This window comes from Malaclemys terrapin, chromosome 7 (assembly GCF_027887155.1).
Source record: "Malaclemys terrapin pileata isolate rMalTer1 chromosome 7, rMalTer1.hap1, whole genome shotgun sequence".
NCBI classification, from domain to species: domain Eukaryota; kingdom Metazoa; phylum Chordata; order Testudines; family Emydidae; genus Malaclemys; species Malaclemys terrapin.
Window position 1 is genome coordinate 32,140,702 of NC_071511.1, and position 21,202 is coordinate 32,161,903.

The 21,202-nt window shown below is 57.7% G+C and overlaps 2 protein-coding genes across 2 annotated transcripts; both read right to left on the reverse strand.

Annotated features, from left to right (window-relative positions):
- Nucleotides 1–4,497: 4,497 nt before the first annotated feature.
- On the reverse strand, nucleotides 4,498–10,900 carry LOC128840605 (prospero homeobox protein 1-like). Its single transcript, XM_054034817.1, has 5 exons — nucleotides 10,831–10,900; nucleotides 7,988–8,999; nucleotides 6,122–6,223; nucleotides 5,423–5,617; nucleotides 4,498–5,113 (listed from the first exon to the last, which is right to left on the reverse strand). Exons 2-5 carry the CDS (start codon nucleotides 8,984–8,986, stop codon nucleotides 4,928–4,930), a joined length of 1,482 nt encoding a protein of 493 aa, XP_053890792.1. The 5' UTR covers nucleotides 8,987–8,999; nucleotides 10,831–10,900; the 3' UTR covers nucleotides 4,498–4,927.
- A 2,124-nt stretch (nucleotides 10,901–13,024) lies between these two features.
- Nucleotides 13,025–17,894, reverse strand: SAC3D1 (SAC3 domain containing 1). Its single transcript, XM_054034631.1, has 2 exons — nucleotides 17,073–17,894; nucleotides 13,025–16,285 (listed from the first exon to the last, which is right to left on the reverse strand). Exons 1-2 carry the CDS (start codon nucleotides 17,845–17,847, stop codon nucleotides 15,822–15,824), a joined length of 1,239 nt encoding a protein of 412 aa, XP_053890606.1. The 5' UTR covers nucleotides 17,848–17,894; the 3' UTR covers nucleotides 13,025–15,821.
- Nucleotides 17,895–21,202: the final 3,308 nt, after the last annotated feature.

Below are 21,202 nucleotides of genomic sequence, written 5' to 3' on the forward strand. Positions count from 1 at the left end.
TGGCACAGGGTGATCATCCCGGGCCCAGTGGGCCCTGCTACCACAGCATTGGGGCCATTAAAGGCCCCACAACCACATCATGGAGGGGGAGGGGAGTGGGTCAGGATTTCTGGGTTCTATCTCCATCTCTGGGAGGGGCATGGGGTCTTGTAATTAGCCCAGTGTGGGGTGCTTGGAGTCAGGGCTCCTGGGCTCTGTCTCCATCTCAGCCACTGCCTCAAATCCAGGTCCCATTCCCTCTCCGCATCTCATTTTCCTTGCCTCCAAAACAGCAATAACAATGTACCCCCACCTCTCAGCACAGGCCCTGCTACTGTGGCATGGCAGCCATGCTGGACCATGTGGGCCCCACTACTAGAGCTGCTACCTCTGAGATACAAAAATCAGGACGTCCAGATGTCACAGTCCAGGGCAACTGCGCCTATATTTCCCCTCAATGGCCCAGCAAGTGTCCCTACCCACAAGCTTTCCACTCCCCAGCTCTTTACTCTCCTGTTGGAGACCCACGTCTCTCTCCCTTCTGACCGGGAGATTTGTAAGCTGCACAGGTCCCTGCCTGCATCATGTTCTCTGCAGCAGAGGCACCTTGCCCAAGCCAAACCTGCTTGCTTTCCTTTAGAGATGGTTAACACCTATCATTGCTTGCTGCAGTTATAAGGTACCCCCCAGCACTTCCTAGGTAGGCCTGCATTAGTCTTAAGGTAAAAAGCACTACAGATAAAACATATTCAAAACAATACAAGAATCCACTCACATGCTAATATGCTTACCAGGAACCCCAAACCTAACATGATTCTGGCAGGAACCATCTTCCACCTCTGCCCCACCCAAGGAGTCTCCTTGTGGTTACAAGTTCATCACAGCTTTAGCTCAGAACAAGCCCTCAGTAGGCCCCGTCCTTCCAACCCTACTCTAAGGATTGGGGCCCTCCGTGCACTAGGGTCCTGTCTGTTTTCTGGATCAGGAAGAAGGCCTTGAGTCAGGTTAAAACCAGGCTATTTATCCAAGAACCCTTTCTTTGTCTGTTGGGCCCTAGAGAATCCAGTTTGATCTTGTATACGCGCAGCTCTCCAAAGGGTGTCTCCTCTCGAGATGTTACAAACTGCCTGGGTGAATTTCCTTAACCACCTCCTGTTCTCCTATTGACCCATCCCATGGAAATACATGCAATTCTGCAGTAACACAGATACCATTGCATATTCAATACATGGAGTGCAAAGCTGTTAAAACAAATTCAATTTGTTTGAGCTTAATTCAATAACATTCAGTCAGGACACTGCAGGAAATTGTCAGCCTGTCACACCAGGATGATCCTGAGCCCATAAAATCAGACAGCTTGTAGTGTGTACTGAGCACCTGGATAGACATCCCAGGGCAGGGACAATCTGGGGAAAACCTGGACAGGTGGCCATCACTGGCTACTATGGCACGGCGGCCATCTTTCTTGGACCACATGGACTGGGTCCTGCTACCATGGCACGGCGGCCATCTTAGGCCACACGGGTCTGGCCCTGTACCATGGCGCAGCGGCCATCTTAGGACATACTTCTCGGGCCCAGCTACCATGGCACAGTGGTCATCTTGGCCTGCATGGCTTTCACAAGGCTCAATTTGCAAGGAAGCCTCTGGCCCTTGGCTTTAAGGTGCCAGACACAGCTACAGGCAGGAGTGCCAATGGGGAGGGGGAGACCCTCCAGCCCAGCAAACCCCACATGCTGGCTGAAAGAGCAGTCGCACATAATGAGGGCTCTGTACCAAACCGACAGCTCTCACTTACCCTGTGGTCTCTGTCCCGAGACTACGGGGGCAGCTCCTAGCCCTGATGGAGTAGCAGCAGCCTCGCAGCGATGGCAGCTCCCAGCTTGTGGGTCCTAGGTGTCTCCCACTCTTTCCTGCAGGGATCGGGGCTGGGATAGCCAAAGGAAGACAAGTTAGTTCCAACCACTTTGAAATGGGACCCATCTACAGCCACCCCTGGATTTGGGCAGGCAGCCTCTTCTCTGCTCCACCCCAGATTGCTGGCCCCAGCTCCTCCTGCTCACTGCAGCACAGCAGCTATGGGTTGCCATCCCCCCTCTCACCCCTGTGGCCAGTGGCTAAGGGTGGGGGTAGAATTAATTCTCTAGCTAAGCGCTGCTAAGCAGGGGCAGGCTGAGTCAATGCTGTGCAGGGAGCGGGACAGGGGCTCAGTAGGGGGCACTCTCCCATCACAATCAGTGCTGACCCCAGTGCCTCAGCTAAGGGGTGCTGTGCTGTGCTGCTGACCTTAACATGAGATTTCAAAATGAGGCTCACTGACACCTCCTGGTCACTAAACCTGCCTCTCACGTTTCCCAAGAGCCCCCACTATCTGGCCAAATTCCAACATGGCCAATTCAATGTTACCTCCTACCGTACTAGCTGGTTACAGGAGTGTACTTCTTCTGCTGTCCCATCTGTTGGGTAGCGTTTCTGTGCTTTCCCTGCCCCAGAAACAACTGCATCTCAGCACCGGGCAAGAAATCCCTGTGTAAATGGCTCCCACACCCCTCCCCAGAGGTGGCTGCCTCTCAGCATTGAGCAAGAGAGCTCTGTATAAACAGTTCCCATGCCCCGCCCCAGAGGCGGCTGCATCTCAGCACTGATGAGGGAGGGAGGCATGTATAAACGCTGCTGTGCCCATCCCAGCAGCAGCTACATCTCAGTGCCAGGCGAAGGATCCCTGTATAAATAGTGGCCGCATCTTGGTGCTACCCGAGGGATCCCTGTATAAGGAGCAGCCATCGCCCATTCCCCAACTCCCTCTGACCTGAGGCTGGATAGAGATTGGTACCCAGAGCTGATAGACCCAATATCTCATTCCACCCTCCCTCCCTGCACGGTGGCCGCCAGTTACTGCATTTTAAGAGTCCTTGTCAAATTCCCCCCTCAGAATCAAAGCAGGAGACTCCTGGACCCTGAGCCCCTCTGGGGCACAGACCCCATCCCTCAGGTCACTCCTCCACCCCATCTAATTCAAACTAGCCCCTCCCCGAAAGCTCTTTATGTCCCCTAGTTCCACCCGGTATCTTTAAGCAGAAAGCTTTGGAAAAATCCTGCAATGATTGTGCAAGTCGAGGTCACCTTTAACTTCTGCTGAGAAATCCTCACCCACAGGGGCTAGGGGACAGGATTCCACAGCATAGAGGCGGCTCCAGGCTTGTGGGGCTGCCAGCACAGAGAGAGGTTTGCAGCACCTTGGGCTTTGAGGCCATCATGCTAACAACATCCCTCCCTCCCCCTATGGTTAATCGGGGGTATTAATCTGGCCATTTGCAGCTGGGCCAGGCGGGGAGATTTGTGATTTTAAAATGCACCACCAGCTGTTCAGCCACCTGAGCAGGGCAGCCATTTAATTAATGGGGATCCAGACAGGGGGCGGGGAATTGTCCTCCGCACGCACTCTGGCTCTCTCTCTTTCTCCACACTTCCTAACCCCCACAAGTTGGCAGTGTCTCATCCTCAGGGGCATCAGCAAATCATCGTCCCACTGGCCCCCCTCAAAGGCAGTACCAGATCACCTGAGGCCTGACTCCAGTCTGAGGCCTGGTACTGTTTGTGTACAATAGTGTTCAGAGACCCCCCAGAGATCAGGGCTCCAGCGTGCCAGGCACTGCACAGACCCATAGCTCAGACTGGGGCCCCTGTCATGCCAGGCACTGCACAGACCCCAACTGAGATCAGGGGGCAATTTTACCCAGCATTGCACAAACACACAGCAAGAGACAGTCCCTGCCCCAAAGAATCTAAGCAGACAAGGGGTAGGATAATTTCCCCCATTTGATGGGGAAGCCAAGGCATGGAAAGGTTCCGTGATATGCCCGAGGTCACACGAAGTCTGGCAGAGCCAGGTGTCCTGACTCCCAAGGTAGTGCCCTAACCACTGGACAACACTGCCTCCAAATTCCTCCAGAGCCAGAACCCCACACCAGGGGAGTATGAATCGCTGATGTTCTGGGCTCACACACAGGCCTCCGGGGAGGTTGATCCAGCACATGCACTCACTGGAATTTAACCCCAGTCCCAGCCCAGCCCCAGGAGACAGACACAGCAGCTTTTCAATGTGTCTTTATTGGCAGGGTCCAGAGGGAGCGTGAAGTCTCAGCAATACATACACTGGGAAGCACAAGCCCCTCTCCCCACCCATCCCACCCCTCTCCCTCCTCCCAGAGGCCTCAGACCCATGGATATGGGCAAGGGCAGCCACTAACACAAACTGCTTAGACTGTGGATGGGCCCCATATGGGTACTGTTCCTAGCTGTAGATCCCACCCCAAGAAGAAACTTTCACCTGCACCTGGTCTGTGCTCCCGATGCCACCTGCCTCCCTCACTGCTGGGATCCCTCCCCTGGCTCCACTCCCCACCTCACCTGCCCCCACCCCACACTGCTGAGATCTCTCTGCCGGCCCCACCCGCAGCCTGTGCTCCCCACACCACCTCCCTTCCCCCCCCCCCCAAAAAAATTGCTGGGATCCTCCTCCATCCCCATCTCCCGCCTGTGCTCCCACAAGCCTGCCTCCACCATCCTGTACCTCCCATGCTGCCGCCTCCCTCCCCTACTGCTGGGATCCCTCCCCCATCCCCATCGTTTCCTGTGCTCCCCACGCTGCCTGCCTCCCCCACTGCTGGGATCCCTACCGCATCCCCAACCCTGGCCTGCACTCTCCATGTCACCTACCTCCCCCACTGCTGGGATCCCTCCCTGGCCTGCACTCCCCACACTCTCCCAATGAAACCTCCTCTGATATGTGTGGGGAGGATAATTTTGAAACATAGGTGGTGTCAAGGCCACCCCTACCTCAGCCAGCAACTTAGCGACATAGTGGATCACATCAGCAATAAATTACCAGAGCCCTCCTCCCTTGTCCCCCGCCAAGGACCCCAACTCTGCAGCACCCCTCCCCCAGTCACTCATGCACAGTGTCCGGCAGGCTGTGGGGGGATTTGAAGGCATCGGGGATGTCGCACTCCAGTTTGCAGATAACCTTGTAGATGGATTTCTTCCAGGAGGGGTCAGCATCACAGCCCCGGGAGATGGCACTAAAGAACTCACGCAGGGTGATCTGGGAGACCTCCAGGAACTTGCTGGGGATCTGGGTGCAGGGAAAAAAACACAAGGGGATCACCCCATCAGGACTGGTGAAGCCTGGCGCAGGAGGGGTTTTAGCGGGGCTCTTTTATTCCTCCCCCAAGGTCAGTTTCCTCTTGTCAATCGCTCCCATGCTGCCAAGATCACCCCAGGCCTGCACTCCTCACCTCAGCTGGGATCCCTCCCCAATCCCCACCTTGACCTGTGCTCCCCTTCCCATCCACTTGCCCCACTGACGGGGCCCCTCCTAAATCTCCACCCAGTCTGTGCACCCCACGTTGCCTGCCTCCCTGCTGCCGGGTCCCCTGCCCACCTCGTAGTCATTGGCTTTGTTGTAGTGCTGGTTGAGGACACGTGCCAGCTCTGAGTCCCGGGTGACAGTCAGCGTCTCGGCGCTGAGCACCCCATCGCTCAGTGCCTGGCGTGAGAACTTCTCCATCTGGATGTAGAAGAACTCCCGGAAGTTGCTGAACCACTTGATGAGCTGGGACGTGATGCAGCGATTGAACTAGGGGGACGGCAAGAGGAGAGAGACATTGCCATCAACACAGCCCTGGACCTCAGTCCCCCAGTACACTGAAAACAGAGGAGTGACCCACCTTCTCTGCCCCAACTCCCTGGGAAAAGTGGGGTCCGATCGCCCCTCCCTGCCCCCCAATTCCCTGCAAACAGGGGTCCAATCCCCCTTCCTGCCCTCCAACTCTCTGGGAAAAGGGAAGTCTAATCCCCCCGTGCTGTCCCCTATGACTCTGGGAAAAGAGGAGGCTGATTCCTGTTCTGACCATTCCCTGGCAAGGACGGGTTGTGATCCCCCCACATCTCTCGTCACATGATCTACCTAAGTGTCTGTTTCTGGCAACAGGGTCAGTGGCGGGGAAGGGGCAAGGGACCCTCCCTCCAAGGATGGATGCTGCTAGAGGACCTGCATGGGCCATATAGAAGGGCGCCTGGATCCATGGGGAGGGTCCATGGTCAAACTGTCCCAGAGTTGGGGAGGTTCTGAGGGACCCACCTTGACGTCGGAGAAATAGGTCTTGAGCGTCCCGGAGCTGGGATAGCGAGTGTAGAAGAACATCAGCTTGGCCTTCTTCAAGTGCCCAGGGGTGAGGCCCTCCTGGGAATGACGGGGTTAAGGAGCAACCAGGGGAAGGGCTATAATGGGGACACCTCAGTTGAAGGCCCTCCAGAGAGCAGACCCCCACATCCCCAAGAAAGCAGTGACCGCTGCCCACGAGCTGAGAATAGAACCCAGGAGAGTCCTGACTCCCAGCCCCTCCTCCCCATTGTACCCCACGAATCTCACCTCTCAATCTCTTATCCCTGCCCCCGCAGCTCGGCTCAGGCAGTCAAGGGAGAGGGGGCGTCAGTGGAGGACAGATTGTGTGTGTGGGGTGAATATGTGTGGAGCAGTGTGTATGGGGGCTTTCAGGGGAGGGGGCAGCATGGGGGAGGCAGTCAGGGGGGGCAGTGTGTAGGGTGGGGGCAGTATGTAGGGTGGGGGTTAGTTGAGGGAGGGGGCAGCATGTAGGGCGGGAGGCAGTCAGGAGAGAGGGCTGCGTGTAGGGCGGGGGGCAGTCAGGAGAGGGGGCTGCGTGTAGGGCGGGGGGCAGTGTGTATGCTGGAGGGCAGTCAGGGGAGGGGGCAGTGTGTAGGGAGGGAGGAAGTTGAGGAAGGGGGCAGTGTGTAGGATGGGGTACAGCGGAGGGAGGGGACAGCATGTAGAATGGGAGGCAGTCGGGGGAGGGGATAGTCGGGGGAGGGGCACTGTGTAGACCACGGGGCAGCGGGCGGAGGGGGCAGCGTGTAGAGCAGGGGACAGCAGGGGGAGGGGGCAGAGTGTAGGGTGGGAGGCAGCCGGGGGAGGGGGCAGCGGGAGTGTCTTTGACAGTCCACCCCCACTAATCCTGAGGATTATTCCCAGCAGGTGCCTAGCGGGTTTCAGGAGGAAGCTGTTTCCGAGCTGGTGCAATCAGCTTAGGGTCCGGCTCAGCCTGGTTAACCATTAAACCTACCCCAGGCCTCAGGGGACTAGCGGTGGGTGGGTGGTGTGGGGGGAGCAGGTGATGCTAACACCTGCCCTGCCAACGCCTCACAGGTGGCAGCAAGATGTGAGCAGGTGTGGAGTGGAGCGGAGCGGAGTGGGGCAGGGCGGGGCAGGGCTGGGCCGGGCCGGAGGGGGTGAGGGGGCTGGCTGAGCTGATGGCAGGGCTGTCAGTGTATGGGGTGTGCGGGAGGTGGGGGGACAGGAGTGTGTGTATGGGGTGTGTGTGTATGCAGCATATGGGCCAGGGGATGGAAAAGGAAGAGGCTGTGCGGGGATGTCCGGGTCAGTACGTGTATATGAGGCAGGGGCCAGTGTGTGGGTCTATGGGAAACAGTGTGTGCATGGACGGTGAATGTGTGTAGGTTGGTTTGGGGAAGGATGTGTGTGTGTGGGGTGGGTCAGGTCAGTGGAGGATAGGTTGTGTGTGTGGGGTGAAAATGTGTGGGTTAGTTGGGAGCAGGGTTTGGGGAGGCAGTGTGTATGTGTGGGTTGGCGGGCATGGTGTGTGGGTGTGTGCATGGGGAGTGAATGTGTGTGGGTTAGTTCAGAGCACAGTGTGGGGGTCAGAGGGGGTCAGACTGTGTGAGTGGGTCAGGATGTGCATGGGGGTGAATGTGTGTGGGTTAGTGTGGGGCAGGGCACGTATGAGGGGGGTGAACGTGTGTGGGTTAGTTGTGGGCAGGGTGTGTGCATGGGTCAGTGGGGGACAGGATGTGTGTGTGTGTGAGGTGTGTGGGTTAGTTGGGGGCAGGATGTGTGTGGGGAGAGTGGGGGGCAGGGGATCAGACCCTCTCCCCACTCTACCCCAAGTCCTGGCTGGCTACTGAAGGATATTGAGGGCTTGTAGAGGGCTGGCTCCAGGCCATGGTGCGTCTCTGTGGCCTGGCTCTTGGGGAGCTGGCGCTCAGTTGGCCCTGCCAGCTGGAAGAGGGCACAGTGCGGCCGCAGCAGGTGGCGTGAGGACAGCTTGGTGCGCAGGCTCACACCCTCCCAGTAGGCCTCTCCCGCTGCTCTGTCCTTGAAGGCCGCCACGTATGGTGGCACAGCCATGGGCTGGGGGAAGGTGCCGGCCACCAGCTCAGGGGTGGCACGGGGCAGGCTCTTCCTCACCACTAGAGGAAGTGCCTCTGTCTGGTCACTTGGGTAACTGCAGGGGGGCTCCTCTGGTGGGGGTTGCTGGCGGGCAAACACCTGCACGACCGTGTCCACCACCTGGGTCATGGCTGCTCCAAGCTCCTCCTTCAAGGCCTCGGCCAGGGTGCCAGGGTGCCTACTCCCTCCCCCAGGACGCTGGGTGCTGGCTCCAACTCTTCCTGGCTCCTGGGACCAGGCTGCCCCCACGTTGCTTCCTTCCTCTTGGGCCACCCCGCTGTAGATCTGGCATAGTTTCTCCTGCAGCTGGAACACTTGCTCACGCATCTTCTCCAGCTGCTGCTTGAGCTGGCTCCGTTCCTGGGCCCGGCGGGAGCGGCCGTACCTGGTGCCCCCTTCTTCCAGGCCCCCATCACGGTACGAGCTGCTAATGCTGCACACAATGTTCTCTACCCGGGCCCGCTTGGCCCAGGCAAAGTCCTTGGCACCTTCTGGATCCAGACCCCTCTTCGCCGGGACCTCCCTGTCCCCCTGGGAAGACTCGCCCGAGTCACAGGCCTCTGCCAGCTTGGCCTTCACACTCCTGCGCAGCCATTGGGAAATGAGATCACTGTCAGGGTAAGGGCCCGCCATGTCACCACAGCCCCTAGGTTGGTTCTGGAGGCTTAGCTGGTAGGCGGGGCCCTCCAGCTGCTGCTCCTCTAGCCGCTCCAGCTTGAGATTGGTGCCGGAGAAGGACATCGTTGTTGGGAGTCTGCAAAAAAGATTGGACGCATGGGAGTTGGGGAGCCTGCCGTGCACCGTGCTCCCTCCTGCAGCATAGCGCCCCCAGTACTGCTCTGGGGCATTAGGGTCAACATTGAATACAAGGGGAGAGCCCCCCTACTGAGAACCTGCCCCACTCCCTGCAGCACAGCGCCCCCTAGCACCACACTAGGGCATTGGGATCACCACTGATGGTGAGGGGAGAGCGCCCCCTACTGACTCCCCAACCTGCTCCTTCTTTGGCTTTTCTCAGTGGATCCCACTCTGCGTGGGGGGAGGAGGGGGAGGTCTGTCTCAACCCCAACCTAAGCATGGGGCAGAAGCAGGGAAGGGGTTAATACAGCTGGCTTGTGCAGAGATCCCAGCTGGTGGACCTTGGGCTGGCAGGTTGGGGGAGGGTACAGGGCCATTTAAGGGCTGTAGGCAGAGGTGCCAGTGGGGCAAAGGTTCCCTTCCCCCCCCCCCAGCAAACTCGCCCCCTCCTCCCCCCATGGTCCCTGGCCAAAACAAACAGATCCCTGGCTGCTCCCTGAGAAGGCAGCTGGGAGACGCGTGTAGGCCTGATGCAAACCTAACAGCTCCCTGTTCTGCACCACACACAGTGCCCCCAACCCTCCACAACTCCCACATCCCCTGCTGAGATCCCTGTCCCCACATCCACCCAGGCCTGAGCCATGGCAGACCTCCCAGTTCCCACTCTGAGAGGGCCCTGTCCCCCTTCCAGCAGCCCCCCTCCAGCCTCACCTCTGCTGAGATCCCCTCACTGCCCTAGGCTGTGGCAGGCCACCCTGCTGAGATCCCTGCCCCCCATGCCTGGGCTATGACAGCCCCACCTTGACCCCCTCCAACCCCTCCGGTTGAGATCCCTGTTCCCCAGTGATCCCCCAGGCCTGGGCTAGGCAGCTCTCGCCTCAGGCCCCCCTCCCCGACTCCTACATGGCCAGGATGCTGCTCCCCATTTTGTTAACCTGACACAAGAGTGCAACCGCCCCTCCTTGCTGCCCCCTCCCAAAACCCTTGGAACAACTACTAGGAATAGGCTGTGTCATGGGTAGAAAGCAGGAGGCTGGGGCAACGGGCACCTAACAACCCCCACAGTGTTGGCTGGAGGGGGGCAGCACCAGGATTCTGGGATCTGTGGCTCTCACTCTGGCTAAACTTTATGGTAAACAGACAAATCCTCTGCCTCCCTTCTGCCCCCCGTGCCTCCCCCAAACCAGGCCCTGCCTCCCCCAGCATCCTCCATCTGTCTCCCCCAAGCCAGCCCCTGCATCCTCCCACCCAGACCCTGCTTCCTTTCAGCCCTCCTACATCCTCCACCCAGACCTTCCCTGCTCCCTTGCATTTCCCACCCCAGATTTCCCCTAACCCCCTGCCTCCAAGCCTCTTCCTGCACCCCCCATCCAGCCCCCTACCGACCTCCACCCAGACCTTCCTACCCCCCAGCCCTCCATCCCCTCTGACTCCCCTAATCACCCCAATCCCCCAGCCCCTCTGCAACCCTGCTTCATCCCCTGCACCCCACCCCCAGACCTTCCCTGGCCCCAAACCCTGAGCATCACCTGACCCAGACTCTGCACCCAACTCCCAGCCTTCCCCTGCTCCCTGCATGCCAACCTTTATATTCCAATTCCAGCTTCTCCTCACCCATACCCTGCCTCCCCTCAACTCCCCCACCCTGCTCCTGAACCCCCATGCCCTCTGTTCCTCCCCTCCCCAGCATCTCTGGGGTGCCCTGAAAGTCCCCAGTTGACTCTGCCCCTTTTGCCCATGCTGGCACCTGAAGGCAGGTGCCAGGGGCAGATGATATTCTGACTCACCGCTTGGCAGGTGCCCACCCTGAGGAGAGCCCCTGAGCCCCGATCCCTGATGCCAGCTAGTCTCTGCCACACTGATTGACAGAGCCTGGAAGGACCTGGGTCATTCCTCTGGTGACATCACACCACGGGGACACAGCCCCACGTGGGGGGAGGGGAATGCCAGTAGCAGGGGAGGAGCTGAACCATGATTGGGCAGAGGGTTATCCTCTTGTCAATCCTGGGCCAGAGAGGGAGGAGGGACAAGCTGGACCCCGATGCCAAAAGGAAGAGCCAAGTCCTGGAGACCAGAAAGGGAGAAGGAAATGCTAGGAAATAAGTGAACCCAGGAACCCACTCCCCTCCCAGAACTGAGGAGAGAACTCAGGAGTCCTGACTCCTAGCCCCCCTGCTCTAACCCATTACACCCCACTCCCCTCCCAGAACTGAGGAGAGAACTCAGGAGTCCTGACTCCTAGCCCCCCTGCTCTAACCCATTACACCCCACTCCCTTCCTAGAGCTGGAGGGAGAACCCAGAGTCCTAACTCCAAGCTCCCACCCCTGACCCTGTCCCACCAGAACCCACTGCACTTCCAGAGCTCGGATAGAACCCAAGAATCCTGAGTCCCAGCTGCCCCCGTCCCCAAACCCTTGGCTAAGTCAGGTGGCTACAACCCTCGCCTCCCAGCTGCCACTCTGGGGTGCTGTAAATCACACCATAAATACAACGGTACTTCCCCTGGGGCAGCTGGCAGCTGGGGCAGCCTCGGAGCAGGAAGGGACCTGCCAGAATCCAAGGGGACACAGAGTGAGTGTGTGTGTGTGGTGGTGGGGGGGTAAGGGGTCAGGATCAATGAGACCCAGGTGGGGTGGGGGAGAGGGAATCAACAGGGTCTGGAGGGTCCTAGATGGTTGGGATCTGTGGAGTCCCAGGAGGAGGGAAGGGGACAGGGAGAATTGCAACCTAAAACTGACATTTATGGGGCAGCTGTTCAAACAGACAACCCCCTCCCCTAAACACATGTATCCACTCACATTCAGACACCCTCCTCATGCACAACCACACCCAGTGCTCACAGCCAGGTGTACCCACACCACCTCACATAGGGCCCACTATCCAGCTGCCCCCACTCCCCACCTTGAATGGGGACAGAACCCAGGCTTCCTGCCTCCCAAGCCCTGCTGTTCCAACTATAAGACATCACTCCCATCCCTGTGGTGGGGACAGAACCCAGGAGTCGTGACTCCCATATTCCCAACCCTCAATGCTCCACCCTGCTCCCCAGGTCTTTAAGGGTCTCTCCCCCCCTCACCCCAGGGCTGGTGTAATGAGCTAACCCTGGGAGAAGCCTTTAGCCAACCCATCAGGAATGTGGGTGGGATTAGTCTGGGCCTGTGGCCGCCACAATAGCCACCCAGCCCCATATGGTGGGTGGCAGGCCAGGGCTTAGGCACAAGTGCTGTGTCTGCTCCTATATTCACGTCTCGATGCGTCCAAAGGATTTGTGCCCCCCCGCGCCGCCTGGCCCATTCACTGCCTCCATTCAGCCCTTAATCTCCAGCCCCCACCCCGCGCCTCTTGTTTTCTGCTTGCTGGCATTATCAGGGCCTGTTTTCATGCCCCTTTGACACAGCCAGAGTTCCAGGGACCCACAGGGTCTTTGCACAGAGTTGCATGCCCCAGTGGAGGGAGTTGTTCCCCTGGGAGCAAGAGAGGAAAGTCTTGGCTCTTCCCAGTCCCTCTCCTCCCCTGGATCTGGGAATAGAAGTCCTGACTCCCAGCAGCCCCACCATAATCACTAAACTCCACTTTCCTGCCCATAAGATCTTTAAGCATCTATTCTCCCCACCCACACACCCACCCTATATCTGCTCCCTGCCTGGGGCAATTCTGGAACGGGCACATGGTGGCAAACTCCCTTGCACACTGGTATACAGATCCTCCTGGTTCTCTGTGACCAGTGCCATAGATGGCCCATGGGACCAGAGACCTGCCAGCTCCTTTCATCTGTGAACACACAGTACCCATTGCTCAAGGCAATGTACAGACCCACAGTGGGGATCAGAACCCTTGTCATGCTGAGTGCTGCAGACCCATGACTGAGACTGGGGCCCCTGTCGTTCTGAGTGCTGCACAATCCCCAGCTGGGACAGGGGTCTCTTTTGGGCCAGGCACTGCACAAACACAGAGTGAGAGAAGAACAGGAGTACTTGTGGCAACTTAGAACAAATTTATTTGAGCATAAGCTTTCGTGGGCTACAACCCACTTCATCGGATGCATAGAATGGAACATATATTGAGGAGCTATATATACACATACAGAGAGCATGAAAAGGTGGGAGTTGTGACATCTCCTGCCCTGAAGAGTTTGCAGTCATGGACAAAGGCAGGATTATTCTTCCCATTTGTCAGACAGGCAACCTGAGTCACCGAGTGGATGACCACCCATGGAATTTGCAGCAGAGCCAGGAATTGAACCCCGCTGTCCTGAGTCCCAGGCCAGCAGCCTAGCCCCTGGAGCACCACCTTAAAGGGCAGACGTGACCCATCTGGATCATTGCGGAACACAGTCACCTGCTCTGATGATGGCAAAATTCCCCAGACTAATAAAAGCTCCAGATAAGCAGATGCATAAATCTCCTGGGAGAGACAGGCCCCTCATCCATTACCTGAGGATCTGTCACTTACCCCATCATACACATCACGGGCAGGAGTTTCCCAGGGGCTGGAAGGTCCCAGCTTATCAGTCCCAGCTGGGCCCCGTGAGAACGTGGGCCTCCAGTTCCTCTTGAGAGGCTGCTGCGTGTTTGCCTGAGTTGTTTTAAGATTTAATTGGACACCATAAAGGGGAGGGAGGGAGAGGCGCCTTGGAGGGAAATAAACACAGCCCAGATTCTCAGGCTGTCGGATTCTGAGTTATAGACACCCCCCACCCATCCTGGGGATACACAAGGGTGCCTGGGAATGGGACATGAGGTTTTTCCTATCTAGATGGTGCTAGCTAGCTCCAGTCTGGCTCCAGAGTGGGAAACCGGCTGGCTCAGGAGGCCTGGGAATAGGATAAAGCACCTTTCACCTCTAGGGGGTGCTGGCTCCCATCCAGCCCCAGGTGAGGGGGACTGGCTAGCTCAGAGGGGTAGGGAATGGGATATGGGTCCTTTCCTCTTTAGGGGATGTCAGCTAGGATCCAGACACAGGGCAGGAAATGGAACATGGGGCCTTTCCCCTCTAAGGGGCACCAGCTCCAATCCAGTCCCAGGACAGGAGGCCTGGCTAGCTCAGGGGGGCTTGGGGATAGGATATGGGGCCTTTCCCCTATAGGAGGCCCTAGCTCAGATCTGGCCTTACGGCAGATAGACTGGCTGGTTCAGGGGGGTGAGGAATGGGACACAAGCCTTTCCCCATCCCCATTATGGGGCGGTGGCTCTGATCCAGCCCCAGGGCAGGGGGACTCGCTGGCTCATGGGGGCGGGGAATGGGACAAAGGGCCTTTCCTCTCCAAAGGGAACCGGCTCTGATCTGGCCCCAGGCCAGGGAGCCCAGCGGGCTCCAGGGGGCAGGGAGTGGGAAACAGGAAACAGTGGGAAACCCCTTTTCTGTCTAAGCACACCCTCCTCATGTCTCTGGCCTTCAGCCTTTGCCTCTCTCGGGGAGGAATCTTGTGATTCTCCTACTCTTGGCCTGGGTGCTGGGCTACAGCTGGGCCCATCCCGGGCCTGCTGGGTTCAGGCACCGGCAGATCTTCCCTCTGGGAGCCTGTGACTAGTGGGTTACAGCCACCCCTGAGAGCCTTCGTCAAACCCAGGTATCGATTACTGAACCACAGGAACAAAGGAAAACATTCTATCCCAACCAACAGCCTAGGGGCGTGGCTCTCTTTCCTGGCATCTAACCATGCTTCTGGTGGGCATCCTGGCAGGGTGCACTGCCCCCCACACCTCCACACAAGCAGGCTTCGGGCTTCAGTCTCAAAAATCTGGGTCTCTTTAAACCCTCCAAAGACTTGGGATTCCTACCCCCTCCCAGAGCTGGGGATAGAACCCAGGAGTCCTGGCTCCCCCCCCTCTAAACCATTAGTCCCTACTCTATTCTACCCCCAGCCCTGAGGCCCCAGCAGGGAGCAAGAGCTCCTCCAGTCTTGGGGCTGCAGCCGGGGTCAGGAAGCTGGGTCTTCCCCTGCCCTGCCCAGCGCTGCTGCCGGAAAGCGGGATTGGGACACAGAGACTCCCTCACCCCCCCCCCCCGGTGTTTGTCTGCTGGGGGTGGGACTCCCCAATTGGCCGGGGCACATGGGCCCATTGGCTAATCCACCACTGTACAGACCCACAACCTCTTACAAGTCAACATTTATTGTAAAACTGACTTCTACTCCCTCCAGACACTCCAAAATTCCAGCGGCACTTTGGCCTGTACCTACATCTCCCCCTACCTCCCGCCTGGGGCAGGGGACTGGCTGCCATTCCATACAGCTCCCTGCCATGTGGATCGGGGACCCCAAACCATCACACCAAAGCTCAGACCCAAACCAACTCCCACAAACCCCAAGATCTGAGCCAGCTTCCTGAATCACAAACCCACGAGATGGGGGCGGGGGGAGGCAAGGCAAATTATCCAGCACAAGGGGTCAAATGCAGGAAGCCGAGCCCATCGCCCAGAGCCATCCAGTTGCACTAAGCACAAGTAAGTTACTCCCTTTAGCCCCCTCTTATGCAGAGGGGAAATGAGGCAAAGGGAGTGGCTTGGCGGAGGTGACACACAGAGAATCAGTGACCGAGCCACTAAGAGAACCCAGGAGTCCTGGCTCCCAGTCTCTTACTCTAAACCTGATTCCTCTTTCATTGCAAGGAGCAGAAGCCAGGAGCCCTCCCTCTCAGCCCTTCCTAGAGCCAGCAATAAAACCCATAAATCCTGACTCCCAATCCAGCCAACTAGACCTCACTCCCCTCCCAGAGGCAGGGACAGGAACTCAGGAGTCCTGGCTCCCATCCTCACCCCCCAAGTCTCTCCAGACCATTAGCTACAGGTATCTTCGATGACCTCCAGCAGGGGGGCCTCCCCTCGTTTACTGTCCACTAGCAGCTGCGAGGGGCCGTGGACCAGCATGCCTGGGTCCCTGAAAGCTGCTTTCTGGAAGACCACAGCTCCATCCAGCACCGTGAGCCCATGATGGCAGCACAGCTCTGCCATCTCCTCAGGGCTGTCCACTGCCAGCAGCCGGGCGAGCCAGGTCAGAGGGCAGCGACAGTTCCTGGCACTAAAGCCGTGGCTAAAGGTGAGCAGTGCCAAGCGCCGGGCGGGGCCCAGGTGCCGATGGAGGGCGCATATTGGCAGGTAGGGCAAGGCCTGCACCAGGCGGAAAAACCGTGCCCAGTTGTGCTCCAGGTAAGCCCAGTTGACAGCCAGCGCTGTGCGGAGTTCAGGGGAGGCCCGGACAGGGTCTGGGAGCTGCAGGACCTGGCGCAGGGCTTCCGGGAAGCCTAGGATAGAAAAGGGGAAAATCAGAGCAGCGCCCCTTGCTGAGCCCCCCACGGCTGCTCCCTGCAGCACAGGGCCCCTACTGAGATCCCCCATCCTGCTCCTTGCAGCACAGCACCCCCTGCTGAGCTCCCCCCCCACTCCCTGCAGCACAGGGCCCCTACTGAGATCCCCCATCCTGCTCCCTGCAGCACAGTGCCCCTCCCTGACTACATGCCTCTCTCCCTGTCATCTGGCTCCCTCTGAGCCCCTTGCACCATTCTCTGCAGTCCAGCACTCCCTACTGAGCCCTCTGTGCCATCCCATGCAGCACAATGCCCTCTTCTGAGCCCGCACTTCTCCCTGCAGCACAGCACCCCCTACTGAGCCCCTGCTCCCTCTCTGCAGCCCAGCGTCACCCACTGATCTACCCACATTGCTCCCTCCTAGCACCACACTGGGGTCAGCACTGACTGCCAGGGGAGAGTGCCCCCTATTGAGCCCCTGACCCTGGTCTCTGTGGCACAGTGCCCTCTGAGCCACCACGCTATTCCCTGCATCACAGTACCCCCTGCTGAGCAACACGGCCCACTCTCTGCAGCACAGTCCCTCCTACTGAGCAATGCATGCAGCACAGTGTGCCCTACTGAGCAACTCACCCTGCCCTATGCAGCACAACGCCCCCTACTGACCCCCTCCTACTCCCTGCAGCACACCACACACCTCCCCCCAATTCTGCCTGCAGCACAGCGACCTCTACTGACTCCCCCTCCTGCTTCCTGCAGCACAGCACCCCCTAGTGCTGCTCACCCAGGTTGTAGAGGAGGAAAAGGGCCTGGAAGGCCGGCTCCCCGTGATGACAGCTGTCCCGGTAGCAGCGCCGCAGCCAGCTGAAGCACTCCTGGAGCTGGGTGCGATGGAGGTGGGGGTCAAAGCGGGCAGGAGTTTCCTGGCACAGCTGGTAGCCGGCATGGAGCAGGTAGCCCAGTGATCGCTCCAGCAGGGCCACGCATGGAGCCCCTTGCAGCCGCTGCAGCGTGGCATCCTGGCGCACAGCACGCAACCGGTCGGAGATGAAAGCATGGACCTCAGCTGGGGGCAGGTCGGCTTGCGGCGCCACCTGGCCCAGCAGGTAGCGCACAGTGGCCAGCAGCACTGGGGCAGGGCGCAGCTCCTGGGGCCGGGGCAGCTCCTTGCCAGCAGCTGGACGGGAATACTCCTTCACCACGCGGGCAGGGTCACCCTGCCGTGTCCCCTCCCGCAGCTCCAGCCGGTGCAGGCGGCCCTGGCGCTCCCGCTGCGCCAGCTCCCCCAGCGGGCACATCCCAGGGCATGTGCCCACTGGGAACTCATCTGCACCCCCCATTGGCCAGGCACCTGCAGCAGAGACAGAGAGTGAGAGGATCTGGGCGTGGGGGGAGGGGAGGTCGGGGGTTCCCACAGCATGTGGAGTAAGATGAGGAGAATCAGGTCCTCCCTGTGGGGACTCTGAGGAGGGGCAGGTCTGAGGTAAGGGCCCCTCCTTGTGGGACCTGGTAGGTGGGTGATCTGAACTACGCCTCTGCTGGGTCCTAGGAGGAGACATGGGGGTCAGGGCTGTCCCTGTGGGAGAACTGGACCAATCCCAGCAGCCCCCCCCCCCCCCCAAATTATATCCTCCTCCCCCCACAGACCTGCCCAATGCTAGGGATAAACTCCAGGAGTCCTGGCCCCCCAGCCCCCCTGCTCTCACCACTAGACCCCACTCTCCTCCCCGCGCTGAGACTAGAGCCCAGTCGCCCCTCCCCCCAACCGGGGAGCCTTCCCTGGGTCCCACAATGCCCTACGGCCTCGAATCCCCCCCCTTGCAATTCCCCCACAGTGCACTGCGCCAGAGGCTGCTTCCTCCTTGCACAAGCAAACAGCCCGTCATCATCATGTGATCTCATCATCCAATCCCAGCTGTGTAGGGCTCGGGGCGGGGAATGCTGCTGTCTAGTCCGTTAGAAGGGGAGGCGGGCGCGCAGTCAGGACACCTGGGTTCTATCGGCTTAGACCAGGGTGGCTGTGAGCCAGGACTCTTGGGTTCTAGTCCCAGCTCTCCCCTTGGCACTGGGAGGGAGTTCTTTTGCCCTCTTTGTGCCTCAGTTGTTTCCACCCAAGTTGGCAGCTGTGTGCTTTGTTTCCTTGCTGCTTGCAAAGTGCTTTGCAATTGTGAGCAGGGAAGGGAACTCCTGGATCTCCTGCCCCAGCCATCAGGGCAAGGGGAGCACATCCCCTCTAGAAGAGGAACCTTGGAAGTACTATGCCAGGGGGCCCATTTAGCCTGGTATCTTATCTCCCAGAGCAGCCCAGCCCAGCTGCTTGAAAGGCAGGTGAAGGAGCCCTTCAGTAATGACATAAGTGGATCACAAGGGCAGATTCCTCCTGACCCCCATTAGTCAGGAATGAGCTCTTGCCCTGAAGCATGAGGGTTTCTGCTCTTTCCCAAAGCTTAGATGACATTTTAATCTTTGCTCTGGATGTTCTCGTTATTCAGATCAACATCCAATTCTAGTCTGAATCCCTCTAACTTGGCTTCAATGAGACCTTGTGGCAATGAGTCCCACAGGTTAACAGTGAGGAGACATTATACGATCAGACTCACACTCCCTCACTCTCTGACCAGAATTCACCCACAATTTCAGCCCCCAAGAAAGCCATAAATCCAGGTTGCAGTCACACACCAGGACACTGAAGAACCAGGGAGGTTTCTCTCTATTGACCCACAACCTCCACAGCCCAATTTTCTCCGACACATGAGGGATGGGAGATTTACAGGTAAAATACATTTAACACCAAGAATCAAGACTCCTCGGTTCTATTCCTGGCTGTGGGAGGGGACTGAGGACCAGTGGTTAGAGTAACAGGGTCAGGATTCCTGGGTTCTAGTTCCAGCTTTGGGAGCAGAGTGTGGTCTAAAGGGGGCTGGGAGTCAGGTTTGGGAATAGAGTGGGATCTAATGGATTGGGAGGAAGCCAGAGAATCAGGTCTCCTGGGTTTTATTCCAAGCTCTGGGAGCAGGGGTGGGGGGGAGGAGACAGGACTCCTGAGCTTTTTATTCCATTTTAAGAGAATCCAACAGACAGCAGCTCTCCGGAACTGTCAGCTCTCCCTGGCTCTGAGGAGCCCATCAGAGTAGTTACAAGCTTCAGAAACATTAAAGGATGTACCCTGGCAGTACTCTGAAACTGAGGCACAGAGATGGGAAGTGACTTGCCCAAGGTCAGACCCCAAGTCTGTGACAGCACCAGGAATCCAATCCAGGTCTCTGAAGTCCCAGTCCTGGGGCCTTAACCACAAGACCTCATGGAAAGGCTCCATCTAATCCTTCTCTATGGTAGTCACAGTTGAGAGTCATCAGGAGGGGGACTGAACTCAGGCCCTTCAATGAAAGCAGCACAGGCCGCTACCAGATAAGCCACAAGAGAAATGCCAAGCAGTAATAAGCTCTCATCCATTGTGTGGACCAGGTAAAACACAGAGAACCTGGGCGTTACCCAAACAAGGCTGTGAGACAGAAAACCCTAAGGATTCCCCCAACAGTTAAGATTACAAATTAAAAATGCCCCCTGGGGTAAATAATTCACCCTCTTCTCTTCCTCTCCCAAAACAACAGACATTCCCCCCACCCAACATTTCCCCATCTTTGGGTGAGGCTTGCTTCTCTGAACCAAAAGCTGTTTGGTAGGTAGCTAAAAGGATTCAAGATGGAGGATGGTATATTTATAGATTAAGTCCCACCCATAGGCAGGATTTACCTGGGAGGGTGGGGCTAAGAGCTTTATATATAGATGAGAGCCACTAGGCTAGTTCTAGATTGACTGAGGAAGGAGAGTGGAGCTAGGGGGGAGGGATAGCTCAGTGGTTTGAGCATTGGCCTGCTAAACCCAGGGTTGTGAGTTCAATCCTTGAGGGGGCCACTTAAGGATCTGGGGCAAAACCAGTACTTGGTCCTGCTAGTGAAGGCAGGGGGCTGGACTTGATGACCTTTCAAGATCCCTTCCAGTTCCAGGAGATGGGATATCTCCTATAATTATAGTCAGGTGACAAATCTATATGACCTTGGTGTGTGGGGATACAAAGAGTTCCTGGCATAGGAGGAAATGGTGAAGCCTGGTATGGTGGGAGGAGCACATAAAGGCCCTGGTTTGTGGGAAATGGAAGGCACACACCCTGGCATAGGGGAGAATAGAGAAAATGTACATATTCTGGCCTGGAGGAAAGGAAAAGAGGGGCACACAGAGCACTTGGGGTGGGTTGGAATCACTGAGTCCTCAAAATAGAGGGCTGTGACCCAAAGACCTCTCAATGTCAACTGGCAGAGGGTACAGTGATACATAGGGGCACAGGGATCCCCAGAGTTCACTAAAAAGGTCATGCAAGGTCTCTACTAGAAGCCTGCGTCACACTGGTCACCAAAATAATTGTCAGATGGATGTATGGAAAACGTGAGGAGTTGTGGCTATGCTGAAAATTGTGTTCTCTCTGCCTTGTAGTTAAAGGCAGAGCTCTCAAAGCTGTGTGGGAGGCAGCTATCTCTCTGGCAGGCCATTGTATGTGTCCCAGGAGAAGTCTGCCAACGCACTGAGTTCAGTCTGGTATTTCTGGGGGTGCAGCAAGATGTCCTGGCATGCCACAATCTGTGAAGACAGGCTGCCAGCAGGCTTGAGCTTATGAAAGGGGGATCTCAGCCATGCTGGCTGAAAAGGACTTGGGGCAAGCCGTCCTGCAGGAGATGTGGCAACATCTTGTGAGTTAAGTCTAGGCATGCAATGACTTTGTTTTCCGTGTAACTGAGATTGTTTCCAATATTCTTCCTGTCCCTCATTTGAGTCTCTCTCCTCTGCTAATAAAGGTGGCTTATTTTCACTCTGACTGCCTAAGTGCTGGATGTTCAGCAGAGCAGGGAGCTGGAGGTG

Bases quoted from the DNA above. Each gene is read 5' to 3' on its own strand.
- SAC3D1 (XM_054034631.1), bottom strand. From the start codon at position 17,847: ATGTCTCCTCCTAGGACCCAGCAGAGGCGTAGTTCAGATCACCCACCT. The intron at 16,286-17,072 runs GTGAGCAGCACT...TTTCTATCCTAG, and splicing joins TTTCCTCCTCTACAACCTGG to GCTTCCCGGAAGCCCTGCGC.
- LOC128840605 (XM_054034817.1), bottom strand. From the start codon at position 8,986: ATGTCCTTCTCCGGCACCAATCTCAAGCTGGAGCGGCTAGAGGAGCAG. The intron at 6,224-7,987 runs ATATCCTTCAGT...CGTCATTCCCAG, and splicing joins CAGCCCTCTACAAGCCCTCA to GAGGGCCTCACCCCTGGGCA. The intron at 5,114-5,422 runs GTGGGCAGGGGA...CCCTGCACCCAG, and splicing joins ACAAAGCCAATGACTACGAG to ATCCCCAGCAAGTTCCTGGA.